This window comes from Acartia tonsa, chromosome 15 (genome assembly GCF_053477335.1).
Source record: "Acartia tonsa isolate MP-2025a chromosome 15, ASM5347733v1, whole genome shotgun sequence".
NCBI lineage: Eukaryota > Metazoa > Arthropoda > Copepoda > Calanoida > Acartiidae > Acartia > Acartia tonsa.
In genome coordinates, this window is record NC_137274.1 from 1,747,788 (window position 1) to 1,771,929 (window position 24,142).

The 24,142-nt window shown below is 28.2% G+C and overlaps 2 protein-coding genes across 2 annotated transcripts; both read right to left on the reverse strand.

Annotated features, from left to right (window-relative positions):
* Positions 1-2,497: 2,497 nt before the first annotated feature.
* Positions 2,498-7,781, reverse strand: LOC145307639 (macrophage mannose receptor 1-like). The gene is made up of 9 exons (XM_080150123.1): positions 7,654-7,781; positions 7,505-7,576; positions 7,104-7,158; positions 6,810-6,884; positions 5,443-5,574; positions 4,590-4,679; positions 4,038-4,114; positions 3,450-3,534; positions 2,498-2,640 (listed from the first exon to the last, which is right to left on the reverse strand). The coding sequence occupies exons 1-9, from the start codon at positions 7,759-7,761 to the stop codon at positions 2,636-2,638; spliced, it is 699 nt and encodes a 232-aa protein (XP_080006249.1). The 5' UTR covers positions 7,762-7,781; the 3' UTR covers positions 2,498-2,635.
* A 721-nt stretch (positions 7,782-8,502) lies between these two features.
* Positions 8,503-23,923, reverse strand: LOC145307547 (zinc metalloproteinase nas-14-like). The gene is made up of 9 exons (XM_080150004.1): positions 23,805-23,923; positions 23,415-23,512; positions 13,846-13,906; positions 12,065-12,136; positions 11,611-11,678; positions 11,061-11,147; positions 10,901-10,957; positions 9,666-9,723; positions 8,503-8,641 (listed from the first exon to the last, which is right to left on the reverse strand). Exons 1-9 carry the CDS (start codon positions 23,921-23,923, stop codon positions 8,536-8,538), a joined length of 726 nt encoding a protein of 241 aa, XP_080006130.1. The 3' UTR covers positions 8,503-8,535.
* Between the last annotated feature and the right edge of the window lie 219 nt (positions 23,924-24,142).

Genomic DNA, 24,142 nt, shown 5'->3' on the forward strand with positions numbered 1-24,142 from the left:
GGGTTGTGATTTGATAAGCCGAAGCATAGCAACTCTATGAAAGGCTTGTCCGTATGATGCCGCCATACTACAATTGCACAAACTTTGCATGGTAATGAGTTACGCCGCCTGTTGACCCAACAAAAAAAAAGTTTTTATGTACATAAAATATATGTTATGAAGGAAAAATTTAGGTTGCCAACATGGAACTCATTTACTGGTCAGTTTTTTCATTAAGTAGGAGAGGAGGGGATGGGGTAAAGGGGGTGGATGGAGGGTATTATTATTTTAGCCAGCTGTGAGTTTTATTTAATTAGAGAACATTAAAATGTAGTGTAACATCCAAGTAATTAACAATAATTTAATTTGTTGGCCTTTCAGTGAGATCTTACGCTTCACACAGACAGACACCCAGGGATTTCAAGGGATAAGACAATGGTCGATAAATTGATATACATCCCCGATAATGATACAAAAAATTACCCCTTCTGTAGAATACAATTAGTGGTTGAAACATTTTCACTCAACTAAATGAACTAAGCAATAAGAATATAATAAAAGTCTCCAAATTTGTTAAGCCAACGAATAAAAAAAAGATATTTTATATTATAAAACTTTACCATAATATACTAATAAGCCCATTGTCCCCTCTCTCTCTCTCTCTCTGATTTAACCTTATTTTTAAAGATTAACACAGAAAAACCAAAATTTTGATTAATCAGATCTATAATTCATAAAGTCTCAAACTGATATTTCTAGAAAAGTTTAGATCAAAAAATATTCACAGAAGCTTGTATGTTAAAAAGTGTATTCATCATAGAAAAATAATTTTAAAGACTTGTTGAGTTACTATAAAATTCTAGACCTAGCATTGGGGAATAATCGGTGTAAAATGAAATAGTCAATGTCCTCCTGGAGGTTTAGTGTCTCTTTAGGTTCTAGACCTCTCAATGCACCTTGAAACTTGTCTTAGAATTGCAGTGTTAAGCATCTAATTACCCTGTAGATAACCAACCCTTTGCAATCAAAGCCTTTGTCTGAAAGTTGTAACTGTGCATGTTTATGAGTTGTGGCTTTTTATTAACACATGATTTCCCCTGCCTTACTATTGATGTAAAGTGCCTGTCAGTAGGTAACATTTTAAATATCTCTCGTATAACGCAGTGTGGTCCAGAATCCAGAAAACAAAACCTCTCTGACAGAATGCTGACATTAACAATTACGCTAAAACCACTGGTTTTTTGGACAAATAAATGAATTACTAATCAGCCTTCCCTATCTTCACCCAGAGAGAGAGAGGGGACAATGGGCTGTTTAGTAATGGGCTCCAAAGTTTTTAATAATGTTATCTTATTTGTTGGCTTAATAACTTTTGAGACTTTAGTGAATATTTATTGGTTGGTTTATTATATTTAGTGTTCAAATGTTTTAACCACTAATTTTAAAGGTGTTATTTTGTTTTTCATCATTAGGGATGTACCTCAATTTATCAGCCATTTAAATCCCTGACAATTTGTCTACAATTATATGTTTATTCCATAGGTAGTAAAGTAACACTAAGAATGTAATGTAAGAAAAGTTGAAAAATGAAACTGTTGAATTTTAAGTATGTTGGGACATTCTACCATGTAGCTGATAGATTATACCTAGCATAAGAATAGTTCTTATATTTCCAAACACTAGAGCTTATAGCGATTCCAACAGCATGCAAAACATTTACACAATCTGCACATTCACATTTATGTTTTTTTTTTCAAACCTCTTACTTTTAACCTATAATGATTGACTCGCAGGTCAAGTTTTAAGTTATTTGGGACATTTTAACACTTAGCACTGGAACTATTTGTAGGACAGGAATCGTTTTTATATTTCCAAAAACTAGAGTTCATAGCAGCTCCACCAGTAGGCGTACCTTTTATCTATCATTAACAAAACATTACCAAAAATAGTATATCAACAAATTTAAGGTTTAACATCAATCATAAGTTTCAACAAAAATTCTGTATAAATCTAACCCAATATTTACTTTAATATATTTATATTTCAAGAATTGACTGTATATTGGTTCTAATCGACCTCAGAATCCTTATTTCAACAATTAAGTAAAAAGGTAGATTGTATTGTGTTGAAATAATTACAAAACCTTGTATGTTAAAAAGTTTATTCGATCATATTTTTAAAAAACACACAACCTTGTTTTCATCCAATTTAGTTAAACAAATTATACAGTTACTGTTTTTCTATCAAATGACACCACGTCATAACTAAAGATATCAAAAAATTTTCCTACTTCTGCCATGTCAGGTGTATGACAAAAATAATTAGAGTGTGGGGAATGCATTGGCCCATAAACAGGTGCAAATAATACCATATAAACTTAGGACTTCTAAGACAACAAAAAAATAGCCAAAGCCATCCCAAGACCTATGCTAAGCTTCACTGAAAAGAAGCAACCATTAAGATCAGACAATAGGACAGATAAACATCCAAGAGAATAAATAGTCATAAAACATTTAAGCCAAAAATAATTTATTTTGTGTAGAATTTTGAAACAAAACTTAAGAGTTACAAAATAAATATTAAAAAAAGTATATTTTATCCATGTCATTCAGGCAGATCATATTGAGGCCAGGGTCAACATCAATCAATTTTGTAATTATGCTGAAATAAAAGGTATTGAGCAACATATATAAGACATAATTTGGGGAAATAATCATTTCTAAATATATAAAACATAAATGCCCCATAACAGGTTTTCCAAATATGAAAAGTATTTTATATTTAGTTGGTTTTCTTTCTATGCATAATCAAGTTTTAAAAACTCATTTCTCTTGAATGACCCGTATGTAGAAGTTCTAGCTATAACAAGGATAACCTAATATTGTGTTTGTTTACTTAAACCTTTAATTTATCAACCTTCATTTGTTGATCCTTAAAGATTCCTGTAAATCCTGGTGGAGATAGCTTTATGAAAATTTCTGTGTTTTTTTTCTATAGAAGTTCCTACTATGGTACAATTTGAGCCATTATTTGCTTCCTTACCCATTTTATTTGGTAAATTTTGTGTTTAAGTTTTTTTTACTAGGGTTGGGTGGATGGATACTGTATACAGGATATCAACTGATTTCTAATATCTGGTATCTGGCCAGATATTGAAGAAGTCAAAAAAAAATTCTGTAAAGCTGCCACCGCAAAAAAATTATGTTTTGAGATTTCTAATATAAAATTTATATAAAAAAATTTTTTTTGGAAAAATTGTTCCCCTAGCTTCAATAAAAGAAAATTATAGACATATGAAAAATTTAAAAGCAGTTATTTTTGTTGTTTAATATAAAAGATTATATTGCTGAATATCTGGACTGGAGGGTTTCAATATCCAGTATCTGGCCAGATATTGAAAATGGCTGGATATCAGGCCCAATCCATTTTTTTACCCAGAACCTTGTTATTAAAAGTATCTTTATAATTACCTTGTATCTTACACAAAGCATAGTAGTAATAGGATGGATTACTACAGTATATGTCAAACCAGCCCCAATCATACTCATTTTGGGCCTAAAATTTGAAAAGCTAGTATTCAATAATGTCTTTATTGTATTTGAAACGATAATGTATTATGAAAATGTATTACACTATAATATAATGTAAATACTAGTATGATTTTTATTCTGTAATTTATTTCATTTTGTAATGATGGATATAAGAGAATGCATTTCCAAATCATTCTATCAATTTAGAAATCACCAAAGTCAATGATTTTTGTTTTGTTTTGTAAATGATACATTAACCTACAGAAATGAAAAGAAAACTACATTTTCACCAATGCTCTCTTGTAACCGAATTTGTCTTGAAAAGTAGAACAAAGATGAAAATTCATTATAAAAATATTGATCCTAGACAGAGAAATCCTGAAAATAACAATCAAACCAAAATTCTTTGCAGAAATTACCTTAATGTTACAATTATATTAGGATTTTCTGGCATGGAACAATATTTTTACAAAATAATTCATTCTTATTCTACTCTTCAGGTACTAAGATTAATAAAAATAAATTTACTGCAAGACAGTTCAAATCAGTTTCGTCCCGTGGTGGATTTGAAGAACCCCAGGAAGTAATCCAGCCGTTAAAACTAACTAAATTATAAAGTAAGAAATTCAATTATTACCAAAATATGAATAAATAAATCAACCTAAAACATCAACAATGCTTTCACACAGAATACCCTGGTGGGTCCTTTTATCTTCAAATAAATTAGAACATAAGGGACATAAATCTTTTTTTATTTTTGGGCAGGTAAAAATCTGTATAGAGAGGATTTCTGCAATAATGGAGGAGGCAGTGTCAGTACCCAACCAGCACTTTGAGTGAAAGTACCCATATCACTTTTACCATTAAAAGACTGCAAGCTCTCAGACAAATCTGCTTAATAGGTTTTTAACTGTTTTTAATTGTGCATTTAATTATACTATGAAATTAAGAACAGTTTGACCTAATGAGTGCATTTGACTGGATTTTGGACTCAACTTTACGGAACTACGAAAAAAAATAATTCTCTGTATTAACTTCTATTTATCTATTTGTTACTACTAACTACCAAACAGTTAATACCTGGAGATCCATCTGTCCACAACCATCTTCCTTTTTGTTGTATATCTGTACCACCAAGCCATACATGAGAATTAACTTCACTTAGTATATCTAAATAATAATATTACAATGTTGTTGTTATATGTATATGATACTAGTTCTATTTGAAGTTTTAATTTTATTACAAGCAAAGCTTTCTGTCATTATGGTCAATTGATTTGTACAAATAGATCTTATTGTTGATTTAAGCATGTTATAATTGTTGTATTCGTTTCAAACTTTGCATTGAGATTCCTGTAAGAGTTAGGTACATATCAGAAAGCATTGCTACTCTGTGTAATCATTACCAAAAAGTCTGAATAAGTTTTTTTAACAACAAGTTTTTGAAGATATGATTTTTCTTTGCAATACAATATATATACTACTAGCGGCTTTGCCCCTAGAGGTATAATTAAATATTCTATTACCTACCCAGCCAAAAAAATACAAATAGATTGCAAATTTTTGCAAATAAATGGCGAATTCGCAAAATTTGTAAAAAATCGTTAAAAAAAGTTGGGGGGGGGGATTTTTTGTTTTTCGTGGGGTTAGGGGTGTCCCACCCCCCAAGAAAATAGCCTAAAACCACCACAAGGCCAGTAGGTATTTTCCCTGAAGAGTAAAATCCAATCGGTTGAGTGCTTACCAAAAACTTACGGGACGGATGGACAGACATCATTCTACTTTGTATTATAGATATAGTAGCATTATGATGGTTGCTCTTTTCATTATTATTTAAAATTTAAAAAAATGCTTTGAATTATAGTCTTTTTAGGAATTACACATAGAAAATAAGACTAAAAAAGGGGGTCAATGGGCTTTTCAAATTATGTACCTTTTTTCACAAATTGCCATTCTTCATTTGTTTCTATTTTTGCTAGGTCGCCTCCAGCTCTCTGACATTCTACTCTGCTATCATACCAGTTTCTCTGTACATCTGTTAATACTTTGTATTTGTAACATGTTCCTGTACAAAGATTAATTTGTTGTATTAATTAACTTGTTTATCCATTTAGGACATATTTGAAGAAATATAATACCCTTATATAAGAAATCAGTTGTTTTTATACAGTGTGTTTTTTTTATGAGAACTTTTTTGAAAGCAATTTTTTAGGAAAAATGCACTAAAACCATTTGTAGATCTTCTGTGCATGAAATTTTAATACACCATGTAGACATATTAGAAAAGCTTTAACCCTTAAAGGGGGGGGGGACGTCTTCCCCCCCCTTCGGTTTTTTCTATCTCATTTTCTGTGTGTGAAAGATAAAGAGCCCAAACTGCCTTACTTTTTAAGTATGGTATAACACATAACTGAGAGTTGGAATTTTTTTAATATCTCCATCCTGGCGGGCACAGGATGCCAGCAAACCTGGCAGGGTCATCCAGGTAAAGAGCAAAAATATTTGTTTGACTTAAACAAAGCATTTTATCTTACCAAATTACTAAAATATTCTCTAGTAGTACATACTTATATTAATTACAGGTGTTCAAGTCAATTTCAGGTTCCAGATATGATCCTGCAGGTCCTGATCTTCCAGATCTCCAAGAATCTTAAAAGGCTCCTGTGGCCGAATTTTTTACTTCAAATTTTAAACTGAAGCTTTTTTTACATGTCTACATAACATATTAAAATTTCATAAAGATTTGCCGCCGTTTTCCCACCAACCGCCGACGAAGCTTGCCGAAGCTTGCAACATATATTTCTTAATGAATTATTAAAAGATGCACATGTCCTTGTTCTTTATCCATTTCAATTAACATGGATTTTTAGAGCTAAAGTTTTGAAAAGGTGGCTGTGAAACAAGTAACTTTTTAAACAAAAAATTTTTTTTAGGGTGAAATTATGTAATTCTTTCAGAAATTCAATAATTTTTATAAAATTCATACAAGATTTTTTTCCAGGAAACTTTTTATAGCTCCTCGAACTGCAATTATTGACCTAATTTCAATTTTTTTTTCATGTCAACCACTCGTAGCTGCTCGAGCTGCCTTGGATACTTCATGCACTTGAAAATGTTTGATAAAATTACCTTAAACTAAACGTGCCAAATAAATTATACAAAAAAAATTTTTAACTTTAAATGGAGAAAAGAAAATTGACATATTAGGGTAAGACTATTTTACAAATAATCTATCTATCTATAATAATTAGCTTGCCTTTCTTCATGTTTATTAACACACAAAAATAAAAACATTATTACTTGGTTTATCAGTTGTTGAGGCAGTAATTGAAGATTCAGCTGTTGAAGTGTCAATTGTATTTGTTGGTGTACAATCTTTAAAAAAGCAAGAAATAGAATTTTAAAAATGAACAATGAATAAAATTTTAAAATAAACTATTAAAATTATGTTTCAGGTATCCTGCTGGCCCTAACCCAAGCTTACTTTAATCCTCTCATGCTGCTTATTTATTTGATAGAAAGGAACCAATAGATACAGGGTTAAGAAAGGGAATTTATGATTAATATCTTTTCTACGTTTTTTTTTAAATTCACCTTTTTCATTATTTTTAGCAACAGCTACTTTCACAGCATACTGTACATACTCTGCCTGAAAATTTAAACAAATTAGAATTATGAAGATTTGAATAATGATTTTAAAAATATATTTGGATTTTGGACAGAAAACAAAGCAGCAGGGTTTGTTGTATTTTCATAGTAGCTTTTGATATGTTATTTTAGGTCAGATAAATGTTAATGATTGCCCTGTAGGGTTATAATATTAACAATTAATTTTTTGTTTTGGTTTCAGTTAGAATATTCCTCCTATTGATGTAATTGAATTTAAAATCAGTTTAACAAACTTAATTAAATACTCTACTATTTTCCAAAATGATATTACATTTTGCTGCTAATCTAGAAATTAAAGTCCATGTTTTAAACAAAAGATGACTTACCACAACTGTATGATTAATATTACAATTGTATGCTGCCGATATCTTGTAAATATCTGTGGGAGACAGTTTTGCCTAAATAAATAAACCATTTATTGGCTTTTACTGACATTAATTTTATAAAATGTGAAATGTTTAGAAATTTAACTTACTGGATAATTTTTCAGGATATTTGACTCATGCAGTGCAAGACTATATGTATTTTTAATCTTCATACATGTTGAATTTCCAATGCAACCCTTTTTCAGAGGGTAGTGCATTATACTTTTAAAGTCATATGGAGCCTTAATTTATTGGACTATATAAATCATACAATTATTTTCAGGGAGAGAGGGAATATATTATTATATTTGAAAAAATCTACTGCTACTACTTATTAATCCTAAATATTCAAGAGTGAAGCTAGACGAGGGGGGGGGGGTTGTGTAGTACAGTACAAACTTATATATAATATGATTCCATAGTCAATTTCAGGTTTTTGGTATGTTGCAGCTCCTACTAAAGAGTAAAAATTTTGGATCTACTGCATTTCACGGTGAAATATTGCTGGTAAGCAATATTTCCAAAAATCTATGAATTTTAAAGGTTGGTAGCTGCCAAACGGCTGAACGTACAGATCATACCCGCACACCATTTTAAGCGGCATAAAAAGGCCTAAAAATAATCTGGAATAGCCAAGATCCAATTATGCACAGGGAAAATAATTGAAGAAAAAACGTGTAAAATAGGTCTTTTTCGCGCATTTCTCTGCACTGCGAGATAATTATGCATTATTGATTTATGGCTATTTCAGATTGTTTGTAGGCCTTCTTATGCCACTTAAAAAAGTGTGAAGGCATGATCTGTACATTCAGCCGTTTTTTATAAAAAAAAACAACATTACTTCTCTTTTAAGTTTATACATAAACTTTTTTATCAATTCTTTATAAAACAAATGAATCACACAAAAATTCTAGCCCCTTATCTTCATTCTAAATCTTGATATATCAGGGGGTGGTAGTTACTGATAAAGAAAACATAGAAAAAATATAGTTTCATTCCTGATATGTCTGTCCAAACATAGGCTTCTTTCTAAAAGCTATTTTAGCATAGGGTTCCAACAAATCTTCATCTACATCAACATATTCATCTCTGTCGTTCCTATAAAAAAAACAAGGCTTCTAGAAAATCAATTTCTAAATTTAAGAACGAACTGATCACTTACATTCAATCCTTTAAAACATTAATCATTTTTTATGTATGGCAATTTATAATATCTTGATTACTTAACTTGACACTGCCCCCCCCCCCTCCCCCCAGGAAAAGTTTTTTTTAGTGATAGGCCAAATGACATTTGTATCTGTTAGTACGTATGATAACACCATTTGCTATTTTTTAAATCCGAAAAAATTTTATTTCCTAGAAAATTGAAAATATTTGCAACCTTTTTTTGCAACACATCTGAAATCGAGTTTTAAACTTTTTTTAAAAAAATCAATTCTACAAAAATATTAATAATTACTTAAAATTTAGCCTAAAAGAAAAAACTTATTACATATGTTAATTTACTTGTTTTTGGTTTTTTTTTTTGAGGGAAGAAAATTATTTCATTTTTTGACAATAATATAATTGTTTGACAATTCAAAATAAGAAATAATAAAATATTTCATCATACATGCAAATCAAGTGATAAATATTTGATAAAATCAATTTTTAAATGTTTAGAAATACCAATTTTCTACCTTTAAAAAAAATATTAAATGAATTTGAATACATTTTAATACACACCTTTATACCTTTAAAAATCAATAACATTTTATAACATGATGTTTTGAAAAATAAATCAGGAAAAGGTATAAAAATACCTTCAAAATGTTTTAAAATCAGAACTGTAATTTATTTCATTCTTTATTCTGTGTAATAGAGTTTAATTGATATGATGAGTGAATGAAAAAAATCCTAAACTCATTAAGCCTTTTTGTGACTATTTTAGGAAAAAAATCATTTTTGACAAAATTTTCCCTACGTCAATAAAAGAAAGGCAGTGTTTTACTGTTTCCAGGTTTTTCTTTATAATTTTAACTAAATTCTAACTAATTCTAACTAATTTGCACAGTTAAGATTTCTAATGTCTTTTTAAAGCCACCTTAGTAAAGTGTTTATTTCCTATTACAAATGGTGTTACCTTATATGTTCATGTGCCATACCAAGGACATGTCCGAGCTCGTGAAATATTACTAAGCCTAGAATAAGAGTTCTAACAATTAGTATATATCTTTGCGAAATTATGTGCTTCTTAAATTTCATAGAAAACATTCAAAGGAAATCTTAAGAGAAAATGATAAGTTTATGGAAGTCTCTGTAAAGAATTTTCTCGTATTCATTCGAATCCGGTGGACAGGAACCGGTTCTCATCAATACAAAAAAAACTATGTCTAGCATTGTATTATAAACCGCATGCTACGAATATAGAAATGTACAATCATAAGATTAAAACCATTTTTTTTGCCCGTGCCTTCGGCACCTCGGGGCAAAAAAAACTGGTTTTAATCTAATAATTGTACATTCTATATATCCCCGGAAAGCGGTTTATAATACGATGAAAGAAATAACTATTAAAAAATTTCTTTTTAGCATGAACTGAAACAAGTGTATTTCACCAAAAGAATATGTATCTCAAACACAGCATAACAGACAGAAAGACAAACATAATGAGCTCTTGAGTAGATTATAATTTAAACAAGGATGACAACATAAGTAGCAAGGCACAAAAAAATTTGTAGATGGGAATGCATACAAGTAAAGTTTTAAAAAAATCAAGAATAAATTTATTGGAGAAAATAGAAAATAATTGTTTGTTATCTGGCCTATCTCTTAAACCCTGTATAAAAAAACTTAAAATTCTGATTGTCAATCCTTAACATCATCTCATTTATAAGATCTCAAAGATAAGGCAAAACAGGCTATTGTTTCCTTAAAAAAGGTATATTACGCTAATTTTTACTAAATTTTTTTGATCACTTTACTAGTACAAAACAATTTGGTCAGATCTTTTTTTTTAGGGGGAGGGGCGGGCGTGGAACAAACTCTATTCCGTTTTCTATCTTATTTTCTGCTTGTGAAAGATAAATAAAACAATTAGAGGTCTTCAGAAATCTTCAAATGGCGCCTGTGACCTCAATACACAAACTTTTTTGTCCTCTAGTTCTAATATGAGCTGAGATTACTGATTACAGTGCGGAAATGGATCAGACTTTTAAGGGTTATTATTCTTTCCATAAACAATAATATATTTACAACTCATAACATGCATTACAAATATTAGACAGTCATACATAGTTACATAGTTAGTTAAAGACATAGTGAAGGAGAATAAGCATTATTTTAGAACTTGCTTTGAATGTAAAAAAATGTATTCACCATTATTTTCAAAACATTCTGGACTTTCAAGATTCATATATGGTTCTGTTGTGTTCCCTAAAGATGTAAAACAATTATGACTAAATTAAAAACCATATTTAGTAGTAATAGTGTAGAAATATTTATTTAAAATGTGATAAATATCATAGTCTAAATATACCTATTGTAGCTTCACATCTATCAATAAACCTCTTGACAAAATGAAGACAATTGGTGCAATTTTCATCCTCAACAAAGTTAATACATCCTAATAATGTTTTAAAAAATTAGCTGGCATTAATCATATTATTTTTTTTGTTAAAGGTGATTAAATATAATTCTATAATTCTGTACATCTGTCTTCTGTTGGTCAGCTACATTTATGGGGAAATGTGATTGTTGCAGCTGCTATTCAACCCTATTCACATTAAAGTAGTTTAAGTATATATGCTAAGTGTTTACCTTTACTTTACCATTACATCTTTACATCTCTAGTTTTGAGAACCATAATTATGGTTCTCAAAAAATAATATTTCTCTAACATAATAACTATTTAAAGCACAGTATAGCAGACATACATAAAGACTTTGTAACTTGTGATAAGATTACATGACTATTCACACAAAATTTCACAAGCTATCCATGAAAACAGCTTAGAGAAATGCATATTTAAAAAAATTTTAGAGAAAATCCTCACTATAATTACACAAATTTTTTTAACAATTTATTACCTGTTCCAAGTTGTGTTTCCATTTCTTCCATTTGTTTTCTAACCATTGCTTTCTCTTCTTCACTGTAACTAAAATATGATTGCTAAATTATAATAATTATCTGCTATGGGTGACAGAGAGTGAGGCTGCTAGTGGCTGCAGTTGAGAATTGCTAATTACTAATTTCATAAAATGTTTGCCTTAATCATTCCAGCAATATTTTGTTCTTGTAGAGTAACTTTAGCACTATTATTATTATTATGAAAATAAAATACATAAAATGATGTTATTCCCAAATGTTTAAAGTGGTTAAGCAAGACTCCCAGAAATTAGTAATATGGCTAGAATTTGCATTGTAGCAAAGCAAAAGTAAGGCTAAGAATTATCAAGCTATAAAAGTACAATATTTTGTTAATCATGTGTAAAAAAATATTTGTTCTCTCTAAATACTTTTAGAGGTGAAAAAAAGATTTACCTTCTGCCACTATAGCGGTCATCACGAAATTTGTAAGGTATGGTGCCATCTTTCCACAGTTTGTTACTTTCTCTAAGTTTTTTATTGAATGATTTAATTTTCAATCTATTTAGATGTGCATCTTTGTTATAAGAAGTTACATTATGTACATCAGTTTTATATTGCAACAGACAGTGGCGTCCAAGCTTTTTTTTTGGGGAGGGGTAAAAATTTTTTAAGGGGGGGGAGTAATTCATTTTTGGGGGGTGTAAAAATGCGAAGCACAAAGCGCACAAAATTTTTTTTATTAGAGATTTTTTATTTTGGGGGGGGTAAAAATTTTTTAAGGGGGGGGAGTAATTCATTTTTGGGGGGTGTAAAAATGCGAAGCACAAAGCGCACAAAATTTTTTTTATTAGAGATTTTTTATTTTGGGGGGGGTATTTACCCCCCCAAAATTGTTTGGGGGGGGTAAATACCCCCTCCTAAATAAATTTAGTAGGGGTAAATTTTAAATGGGGGGGGGGTAAAATAAAAAAAAAATTTGGGGGTGACTACGGCACCCCCAAAATCGTTTGGGGGGGGGTAATCGCCCCATTACCCCCCCTCTTGGACGTCTATGGCAACAGAATACAAATTAACCCTTAATTCAAGATAAAGAGTCCAAACTGCTTGACTTTTTAAGTTATATGGGTATGACACATAACTGAGAGTTGGAATTTTTTGAATATCTCCATCCTGTCGGGCACAGGATGCCAGCAAACCTGGCAGGGTCATCCAGGTAAAGATCAAAAATATTTTTTTTGACTAAAACAAAGCATTTTATCATACCAAAATACTAAAAAAATCCTCTAGTAGTACATCCTTATATAAAATACAGGTGTTCAAGTCACTTTCAGGTTCCAGGTATGATCCTGCAGGTCCTGATCCTCCAGGTCTCCAGAAATTTTAAAAAGGCTCCTGTGGCTGTAATTTTTGACTTAAAGACTTCAAATTTTAAACTTAAGCTTTTCTTACATGTCTACATAACGTATTAAAATTTCATGAAGATCCGCCGCCTTTTTCCCGCCGACCGCCGACTGCGGCGGCTGGCAGCTGCCAAGTACAGCTGCGGCCGCTGAAACTTATATTTGATATTTCTAATGTAAAATTTACATAAAGATAAACATTTTCTGGAAAAAAAATTTTCTTCTAGCTTCAAAAATAAGAAAGTTACAGCCGTTAGAAATTTTTAAGTAAAAAAAGACCTAAAAACAAAGGTTGTTAAATAAAAGGGTGAAGGAAGCAAAAATTGACTTAGACTTATAAAATGTCGGAAATTCAAACCATGGACTTGCACAAAAAAATTTAGCCCTCTAGCTCTAATAGGAACTGAGATAATAAGGGGGGGCGTTGAACGCCCCCCCCCCCCCCCCGACTGATTAAGGTGCGGCAAGGGGCCCGACTGTAAGGGGTTAAGTCAGGTAACATATTTATATACACATTTTGTTTTATGATATATATGTAGGGTGTCTTAAAAAAAAATAAATAAATAGTGTGTAGAAATTATTTTAGATCCATAAAATACGCAGCTGCCTTTCAATTTCTCTTATACCAGCATTACATTTTAGAGTTGAAAAATTGAAAACAATAAATAGAGAAATAATTATCTAAAAATGTTTTTTTTTTTAAATTAACTGGTAATCTAGTACATTCCCAAAACCAGTAAACACAGTTTTCTTTTATGGACAAAAAGTTTTTCTTTGGTGCTCATTGATATTATTTTTTGACATACTGCAAAAGGAAGAAAAGAAAGAATTGACCTGATAAAGTTGAAACCAGTTAGATATTCATCTGTTTCATCATGATCCAGATTTGTTGCACCTGTAAAATATTGTAGAAGTACTAGCAGCTATGCCAGTAACATCTAGGGGTTGTGTATTTGTAGGAGGGTAGAGCAACATTACTAATTATATTATAATAATGTTCAATATTTTCTTGGAACTTGTTTAATCATACTTTTGTTTGCAACTTACTAAACAGTATTTTTCTAAAGTACCTGCAAAGTTTATGAAGAATAGTAAGAATAATATTTTTTCTTTGGTCATTTTATCTGTAATAAAAAATATTATGTGTATTTGACAATAAATAAGTTTTCAATGTTAAATAGTTTATGATTGTATATATCCAGGATGGCCTCAATCAACTTTGTCTTTCAAGATTTTTTATTCATTATTTATCAAAAGTTGAACCCTTTTCTGCACATTAATCGGTTGGGAGGGTGGGGGGGGGGGGGAGAATTGAATGCCCACTTTATTATCTTACTTTCTATTAGAACTTGAAAGTTAAATATTTTTGTGCATGTCCCCTCTATTTGATAAAGTCAGTCATAGTCATATTTTGCTTCTTTCACCCTTTTATTTAAGAACCTTTGTTTTTAGATCATTTTTTACTTAAGATTTTCAATGGCTGCAATTATCCTATTTTTGTTTGGATAGAAGAACAATTATTTCAGGAAATGTTTGTTTTTTATATAAATTTTATATTTACAATCTCAAAGCATAAATGGTTGCAGCTGCAGCTGTACTTTGTAATTGTACACAAATTTTTACCTCAAAAACTTAGTTATGATTTTTAACCAAAAAAGATATTTCAGATGAATGGAAAATTCAAAAAATCTTTTTTTATTTAGCAGAAATGTTATTATGTGGCTAAAACTTTAAAAGTTGTGTAATCTATTTCTCATGATTGTTTTAATATTAATTTATTAAATATAAAAATGCATCCAAAATTGTTAAAAAATAACAAGTAATAAGAAATAAACAAGGATGACAACATCCATAAGTAGGGAAGCTCAAAATTATGGATTAATATCCGGAAAAAATGACCTATAGAGCAGTTTCATAAAAAAAACTAAAATAATCAAGAAACCTTGTAAGATTAATCTAGGAATCGATCCAGCACCCAAATCAATAGGAAAATCTTAATGAAACTTTGTGGGGATATGTAAATTGTGAACTTATCTAATCCCTAAAAATATGAGCAAGAAAATCATGAAACCCTGTGAATCAAACTAGCACCCCAACCAGTAAGCAAATTTAGATAAAATAGTATAAAAGTATTCAATCCCTGAAAATTCCAGCCGTCTATCTTGAATAGGTGTTGATGTAACACTTTTTAATTAAAAGTAATAAAATTTAAGTATTAAAATTGTAGATAATTGTTGTGAATTAAATAAAATTTAATCTCTATGACGTAAATAAAAGAAATTACCCACACTTGTAAAAATGTGATGTATTATTGTAATATTTTGTATTTGGAGAGTTAGATTATAACCATTAAATAGATTACACTGAAATATAATATAGAAGAAAGTTTATTTTGTTACCTATCATTAGCGGACTTATTACAGATTGGCAACCCCATCGGTCAAGAATCAAGGAAAATTTCTTTTGGACTTGGAAAATTTTTGTTTTTTTAAAATTTTTTAGTCGGATGAATGGTAACTTTTAATTAAAGTAAATCTAAATTATAATTTCAAAGGTAATTAATTGATTGTGAATAAAATTTGTGAATAAAATCTAATTCTTTTTTTTTTACGATAATATTGTCTGATAAAGACAAAAAGATAGTACAAATAAAGTTTTGTCTACTAAAAATAGAGGCAAAAAGATAAAATTTATTTATGGTAAATATACAAAAAAGATAATTTGGTCTGATAAGGACTAAAAGATAGTAAAAATAAAGTTTGTCTACTAAAAATAGGGGGCAACAAAAAGTAAATTTATGCTCCATTACGTTCTAAGGTTGATAATCAACATTTTTGAACTAGTTATTATAAAATTTGATGTAAAAAAGAAAACTTTTAATCAGTCAATAAATCAAGATAATAATTTTTATGTTTATGAAGCAAATTTCTCATTTAAAATTGGGGAAAATTTGAAAATTCTATATTATACAGTTAAAAGATTAATTCAAGATAGATATAATTTAATAAGACAAGATAATACAGCTACAGGAGATAGAGGTACAGCAGGGAATCTGAATAATAATTCATCATATGATAGACAAGAAGAAGATCAAGAAATAGCAGGTCCTTTTTCCTTTAGTCATTTTGGAATAAATAGAAATTTAGACAGGTTTCCTGAGTTTAGAAGATATTTAGGTGGAACGATAATAATTGGAAACAGGCAAATTGATAATATCTACCATTCTGATTCGGAATAAAGTTTTAAAAAATATACGTCATCAAAATTTTAAAAATATTAAAAATTTCATGAAAATTGTTGTGTAAAAGTGTAATTATTTAAAACACAAGTGTGTACACCAGACATACACTTAATTATATCTCTTCATTATATGAAATTAAAAAGTTGGGAAGTTGAAAATTTCTTAATTACCTAACATTTTAAAAAATTGTTAAGAAAATAATATTATAGTTTTGTACTTTGGACACAAAAGAAAAGTCTAAATTATAAAACTAAATATAAAGATAATTAAAAAAGGTAAAATAAAAGTTTTGTATATTGAACACAAAAGAAAAGTTCAATTTATAAAGCTAATAAAATTATAATTTAAGCAATTATTTTTAAAGTAATTAAATGATAAGATTTTGCTTAAATATTCTTGGTTTATGGAAATTAAGAATTTTATGTTCTGAAATTAAAGGCCAAAATTGGATTGAAAAAATTCGAAGCTGTCAAATTACTCTTGGTTCTATAACTATTATAAGAATTAAGTTCAAACAAACATTGTGAAATTTTTTAGGCAAAGAAAATTTTAAAAGATAATTCTACTTATTGATCTAAAAATTGGTAAAAATAATTTTGAAAAATAACTCTACCTGATTTATCTGGAAAGTCATCAAAACATTGTTCCTGTTCAGATTTCATCAAAATCTAAAATAAAGATAGTCTCCGCCAAGAAAATTGTTCCTGAATTATAATTTGGTAAGCTAAAAATAAAAAAGGTATTAATCAAAATAAAAACTTTCAACGGTAACCAAATTTTATTTTATAATACACTGTAAAAACCATTTTCCTTAAAACATAAAGGTAAAGAAAATAAAAGATGTCAGACACAGAACAACAAAATGATCCTTACTTTGCTGGTGCCAGACGAAGAAAGTTTAGTAATTGGTTTATTAAAAATAAGGAAAAATATTTAGAAAGACTACAAAAGTATAAAGATAACTTGGAAAATTCAAATGGAGAAGATTATAAGGGTGTACGTGAAAACCATGTAGATTTCAATACAGAAACAATGGATTTATTGCGCAACAGAGAAGCAGAAAGCTATGTGACAAATTTTACAGAACTTACTGATGATATTTCACTTGGAAATCTCAGGGATGAAAGGGATAGAGAAATGAACTTTGAAAGAAGAAATTTTAATCAACATAAAGATAATTCTAATCAATTTAATTTTGATAGAGAAAATTTTAACACAAATGATCATGATAATAATCAACATCAAAATCAGTGGGGTGAATTTAGAGGTTTTAATTATAGACAAGAACAAAGATATCCAAAAAATGAAAGATATTTTGAAAGAAATGAAAGAAATTCTAGACAATCTAGAAAAGATAATTTTCAAGAAAATAGAGATTCTTATTTAAATAAAAAGTATATGGATGATTTGCAAAAGAAAATTGATAATCTAAATATGGAAATAAAATATTTAAAACGAAAACCAGCTAGAGGAGAAAAATTTGAAGCTAAGACAGTATATAGATCTGCGGAAAACAGGGATTCTAGCCCTGCGGGACTCTCGACGACCCATGCAGCAGAGGCTGTAGAACTATTAGAGGAATACTTAGTATCAAATCAAACAGAAAAACAAAAAATGAAACAAAATGTTATTAAACAATTATCAAAAATTGGTAAAATACAAACATTGGAAAATAAATATAATTCATCAAAGTATTATAATTGTGATGATTTCACACCCAAATTTATAGATACAAGTCTAAGATATTACAATGTTGAGAAAGTTAGTGATAAATTAAAAATTATAAAAAATCAACTCCTCTCACTGAAAAATGTAGGACTGATCGATTACATCGACCAGTTTTGTGAATTTGACTTTGATAGCTTTTCACAATTCGAATTCAATGCGGTTTTCCACAATTCTCTTCCAAGGGATACCAAAGATAGAATTGAATGCAAAAATATAAACCCAGCAAAATTAACTACCAAAGATTATCTTAACATTGTCAGTGACATTGTTAACAACGGACGTATAGCAAACCATAACATTGATTATATGCTTGAAACATTTAAAACATCCAAAAGAAACATAGAGGATATTTATGATGAGTATAGAAGAAAAATAAATAATTTACCTCCTAATGTTATGTCTGCTAGTGAGAAAGAAAGAAGAATACATTCTCAAATGATGAAATATCTACCAACTCAATTATTATCTATTTTGAGAATAGAAGAAGCTAAATTAGGTAGAAATCTTAATAGTGAAACACTCCATGATTTCATATTGCTTAATAGGGAACAAATAAACAAATATCTCAGATTTGTTAATAAAACTACAATGACAAAGAAAGTTCCAATTAAAAGGATAGAAGAAAATGAGCTAGAGGATGATAATACTACGGAAATAAATTATGAAATGGAGGAGGAGTATCTTACTGCAAGTAGTGATGAAGAAGATGAAGATTCCAACGTTTTAAAAGTAAAAAATGAGCCTAGGCCATTTAAAAAATGTAAAATATGTAAGAAAAACTATCATACTCAAGATGAGTGTATATTTAATCCCGATGAAAATAAAAGACAAAAAAATCAGCAAAAACTAAAAATTAGAAATTGTCTTAAATGTAAGGGCCAACATAAGGATAGTAACTGCGAAATATTTAAGAAACTAGTGGTCTCTAAATCATGTGAAAGGTGTGAAGCGGCAGAAAAATATGAATACCACCATACCCCAGAAGAATGCCTAAAGGTCAATTTTTTAGAGAAAATAAAAAACAACCAATAAAAGATAAATTCAATGAAAAATGGTATAAAAAAGTTGAAAAATTAATTAATGATAAAAATGACTCAAAAAATAAATTAGAGCTAAAAAATGGTTGTTTTTCAGAAAAACTTATAGTTGGAAAAGTAAATGACGATAATTATAAAAAATTAGGCCAAAATTATGCTAATTATGAATTATATATTAATATGATAAAAAATGAAATGATGCACAAGTGTTTAAGTAAATTAATAGGGTATTTGAACCTTTTTAATTTAAAGTACAGGTGTTATCAATGTAAAAATTATGAAAATAAATTCAAATCTTTAGAATATTTAAATTTAATAAAAATTAAAAATGATAAACAAGGACAAAACCATCCATTAGTGTTGAATAAAATAAATGATTATCCAATGGAAAAAATAAAATGGATAAAAATAGAACCTGTTTGCGATGAAAGTATAATCAAGAAAGACAATAATAAAGTATCCTGTATCAATTTAATAAATAGAAAAAGAAAAATAGATTCAAATGTATATTTTAATCATAAATGTTCAAAATCAAACAATGAAAAATTTAATATGAATATTTGTAGCAAAGAAATTATTCAAACAAATAAAAAGTACAATGTTGTTAGAAATTATGTAACAATGCATGAAAATAAAATAACAAGCAGCAATGTGTCAAAAAGCATAGAAGCGAAAATTGTTAAAAAAGAATATAAGATAATTAAACCATCAAAAAATTGGTATATAAACCATAATGTTTTCTATATAAAGCTAAATAAAATTAATAAAATTAAAGATACTTTCATTATTCAAATAAGGAAATATTTAGAAAGAGATATGAATTCAATAAAAAGAAAATTAAAGAGTTATAGTAACATTACTTTACCCCATACACCTTATGGAAACAGTAAGTTAACCCCATACAACATTATGTTTTTATCAGTAAAAAATTTGGATGGTAATATAAGACAGCCAGGCGAATATCTGTTTGATTATAAACTTAAAGTAAATTCTGAACTAGAAGAAAAATTAAAAAGCTACCATAAAGAATTTTTAAATATGGTAAAAGAATGTAGAAATAGAATTATTAAAGAAAAACAGAAGATAATATTAAAGAAAAACAAGAATAGATTTGACCACAAATTTAAAATAAATGACTATGTCATTATTAAGTTAAATGATAGTGGTTATGGTGCAAAATATAGACCAATTTTTGGAACTATTCTGTATAAAGTTATAAAAACAAAAAAATATGTTTTACTATTAGAATCAACAGTAAGTAATCAAATTATAACTAGGCATATAGCGGATGTAAAGTTAATTAATTTTGAAAAAATTGCAGAATTAAACCTTCCAAATTATATCGCTGAGATGTTTGGAGGCATTAATTTAAGTAATTTAAGCACTATTTTTGATATACCTAATATGGAATCAAAAAGATCAAGAATAAAAGCGAAAATTAAAGAAACAGAAGAAAAATTTGACAATATAGAAAGTGAATCAGATGAAGAAATTTTTATACAAAAAGATGAAAAAGATAATCTGTCGGATATTCAAGAAGAACCCTATTTAGAAGCTTTGGATGAAACACTATAACAAGCCATTTAAATTTCAAGTGAAAAATAAAATCGATTTCCATATCAAAATAGCTGAATATGTGGAAAAAATAATGAAAGTTTCTAAAAAAGATAATTTTTATGATAATTAAATAAATAAAATATTAAATTAAAAAAATTGAATGTATGGTAATTAAAAAAGTATTAAAACAGAAAAAAAGAACACTTGTGGAAAAATTAGGAAATTGAACGTACGTATAATTGCGTGTTAATGCTTTAAAATGAAAATCATCAGACCATAAAAAAAGGACACCTGTAAAATAGACCTAATAGTAATTAGGGGTAATTAAATAAAAACACTTGAAAAGGTATATGATTCATAGAAAATTGAAAAGCTTTGAGGTCATATAAAGTTAAAATGATAAAATAAACACTTGAAAAGATATATGATTCATAAAAATTGAGGTCATATAAAAATAAAAATGATTTTCATAAATATAAAAAATGATTAATTAAACAAAAATCATATTTTAAATGTGTAAAGTTACCTATTATAGTTTTGAAATAGGAGATATAAAAATTGCTGATTATTTGAATAATTTAATCTAAAAATAGTCTCAAATTTGAAACTAAAATGTATGGGTAAAAAAGATATACAAACAATTATGTGGTAATTAAAAAGATAATCATTTCTTCTAAAAAATTAAAAATTGTACATAAAAAACCATAGAGTAGATTTTATGTTTAAAAATGATATTAAAAATGAGCTTTTATAAAGGTGAAATAAAACCGAAAATTATTCATGAAAGCAATAAAATTGGTTAGAAGGGAAAAATGTTTAAGAAATGAAGTGTCCTATACATTATAAATTAAATAGGGTCAGGTAAATTAAAGTGGGGTCTCTAATTAAAGAAAAGGACACTCTTTTAGTAAAATAAAAGTGAAAAATGATTTACTTTGAATTAAAACAGATGTTAGAAAAAGATATAAAAATAAAAGGTCAAACGTTACACACATAACACCACGAAAACCAAAAACACCCCCCCCCCCCCAACATAATGGAAAAAATTTAAAGATAGAAAATTATAAATACCAAATAAATAAAACCAAAAACACCCCCCCAACTAAATTATTCATTTTAACAGGGGTGACATATTAAAATAATTATTTAAGAAAATATTAAATAAAATAATGTCCTTTTATAGACTAACTTTTTAAAGGGACACTTATAAAGGAAAATTTATAAGTAAGATAATGTGTTTTATGAAACATGATAAAAAATAACTTAGGATTATAAAGATGAAAGACTTGTAAATTATTTTTCATAAAAAATAATATGGTTTATGGAATATAATAAAAAATAACTTAGGGTATAAAAATGAAAGACTTGTAAATTATTCTTCATAAAAGATAATGTGGCTTATGAAATAGGATAAAAGATAACTTGGGAGAAAAAATTTGGTTGAAATAAAGTTAAAAATAAGATAGAAAGTCAAAAGAAAAAAAGAGACTGTCCTTTTACAAATTATGCTTTAAAAAGGGACACTCGGTCAATTGATATATCAAATTGAAACGAATATTGTTAAAAAAAATTATTAAATAGATTATTAACAAAAAATAGCAAAAGAAGTATAAAAATCTGTTTAAAATTGAAATAATAAATAACGAAAAAACTTTAAGAAAACAAAGATAAGACGGTTCTTTTAAATAGAACATCTTTTTAAACAAACATAAGACTGTTCTTTTATAAAACATCTTTTAGGACTGGACAAAAAATTGTCAACCCAAAGTAAAGTAGCTAGTATGGCATTAGTTCATTAAAAATACTCTTACAGCAAACATAACTCAAATAAAAACAGTTAATAATCTCAGTTATAGTAAACAAGAATTCTTGGTTTTAATTTATTTAAAGAGTGAAATAAATTAAAATTATAATAAAAGTAATGTGAAATTTCAGAGAAGAAAATGGATCAAGGGAGAGATAGAGAAAGGAAAAGATATGATGGGAGGTAAAAATTATTACCTAAAATCTTCTTCAGTAGATGGGTTTTTTTCTGTAACACGCTTTTTTTCGCAGTAATCCTTCAAAAATTTGTGCAGCCACTTAAAGAAAGTCACCAAATAGACTAGTGGAACGATAACCTAAACAAAAAAAGTCTATGGGCTAGGAGACTAGAGAAGTGAGTAAAATCTAGTAAACTATAATAAAAGATATCCCTCAAAAGAACAAATTAAAATGGTAAACGTTCAAGAAATGTCTTTATTAACCATAGCAAATTTTCTTTGAATTAATTGATATATGGTAACATTAATTCAAAGCTTTTTAGAGTTATGAAGTATATGTTAAAAGTAACTTTAAAAAGATTACCCTTATTAAGTCAAGGGTAATAACACTTTTAAAATGAAAAGTAATAATGGTAAACTCATTTTAAAAGGGGTAATTTTATATGGGGTTCATGTAAAGTTACCTGCAGAACCATAACAAAAGAATAACAGACAAGTAGGTAGCGAAGAATAGCTACGTTGATACCCAATAGCTGCGTGCATAAAGTTGAGATAAGTGTTCCATCCTAGAAAGAAAATTTTTCTTCAGAAATTAATTTCACACATTGTATTAAAAATATTCTTACGCTTATATTTGTAATTAAATACTCAAAAAAGAAATGTTAATACTCAAATCTCCTGTGATTATTAAATACTCATTGAACTTTTTCTCAAAATTTTTGTCAGCTAATTAATGCCATACCATAATTTATGAAAGTTAACTTTAATGAAAGATAATAATATTTAAAACTAGATATGAAAATAAGATAAATTAGTATGAATGATAACTCACATCAGTATTCAGTAAGTTTATAAGACCCAACTGAATCTTGTGCTGAGATAATAATGGGTTCTTCTCCCAAAACTTAGCGAGAGCGTCGTCGATAATGAGGGGCTGCTGTAAGGTGTAGTTGACCCTAAACAAAGATATATCACTTATGAAAATTCTTTTTAATTCTCTAAGATAAAATTTTGATTAAACTAAGATAATTAATTAAATTAGTAAGAGTAAAAGTTTATAGTTTACATAATGCTATATTAAGGGGTAAATTTTTCCAATGATAATCAACAAAATTTTCTAAATGCTTAGACTAAGTCTTCCAATAATAATCTACAAAATTTGTTTAACGCTTAGATTTAAAATTTTTCCAATGATAATCAACAAAATTTTCTAAATGCTTAGCTTAAAATTTTATTATGATAACTTACATCATATTATACATAAATTCTTGTATATTCTCTTGGACTAAATTAACATCAATAGTGGACACAGTTAATTCTTCTAACATTTCACTTTTATAAACTTGTAGCTGCGGGCCGCAGGCCATTTCGCAGATATTGTTACGAGAAATGTTAAACATTTCACAAGAAAAGATAACTTTCAACTAAAATACCTGAATGAAGTAAGATGATACTACTTGATACTACTTGATACATTTTTCTGTTGATGTGCAAAAATTCTGAAATTAAAAATATACGTAGTTTATATGTTGTAATTAGAAAGATAAAAAGCGAAAATTTTATGACAAAGATATTTTATATATATA

Coding starts and splice junctions, on each gene's coding strand:
- LOC145307639 (XM_080150123.1), bottom strand. CDS start 7,761: ATGCACTACCCTCTGAAAAAGGGTTGCATTGGAAATTCAACATGTATG. Junction 6,885..7,103: donor TGCTAAAAATAATGAAAAAG/GTGAATTTAAAA, acceptor GCTTTTTTAAAG/ATTGTACACCAACAAATACA. Junction 5,575..6,809: donor CTCAACAACTGATAAACCAA/GTAATAATGTTT, acceptor ATCTTTGTACAG/GAACATGTTACAAATACAAA.
- LOC145307547 (XM_080150004.1), bottom strand. CDS start 23,923: ATGGCCTGCGGCCCGCAGCTACAAGTTTATAAAAGTGAAATGTTAGAA. Junction 23,513..23,804: donor GAATTTATGTATAATATGAT/GTAAGTTATCAT, acceptor ATCTTTGTTTAG/GGTCAACTACACCTTACAGC. Junction 10,958..11,060: donor TAGATGTGAAGCTACAATAG/GTATATTTAGAC, acceptor TTACATCTTTAG/GGAACACAACAGAACCATAT.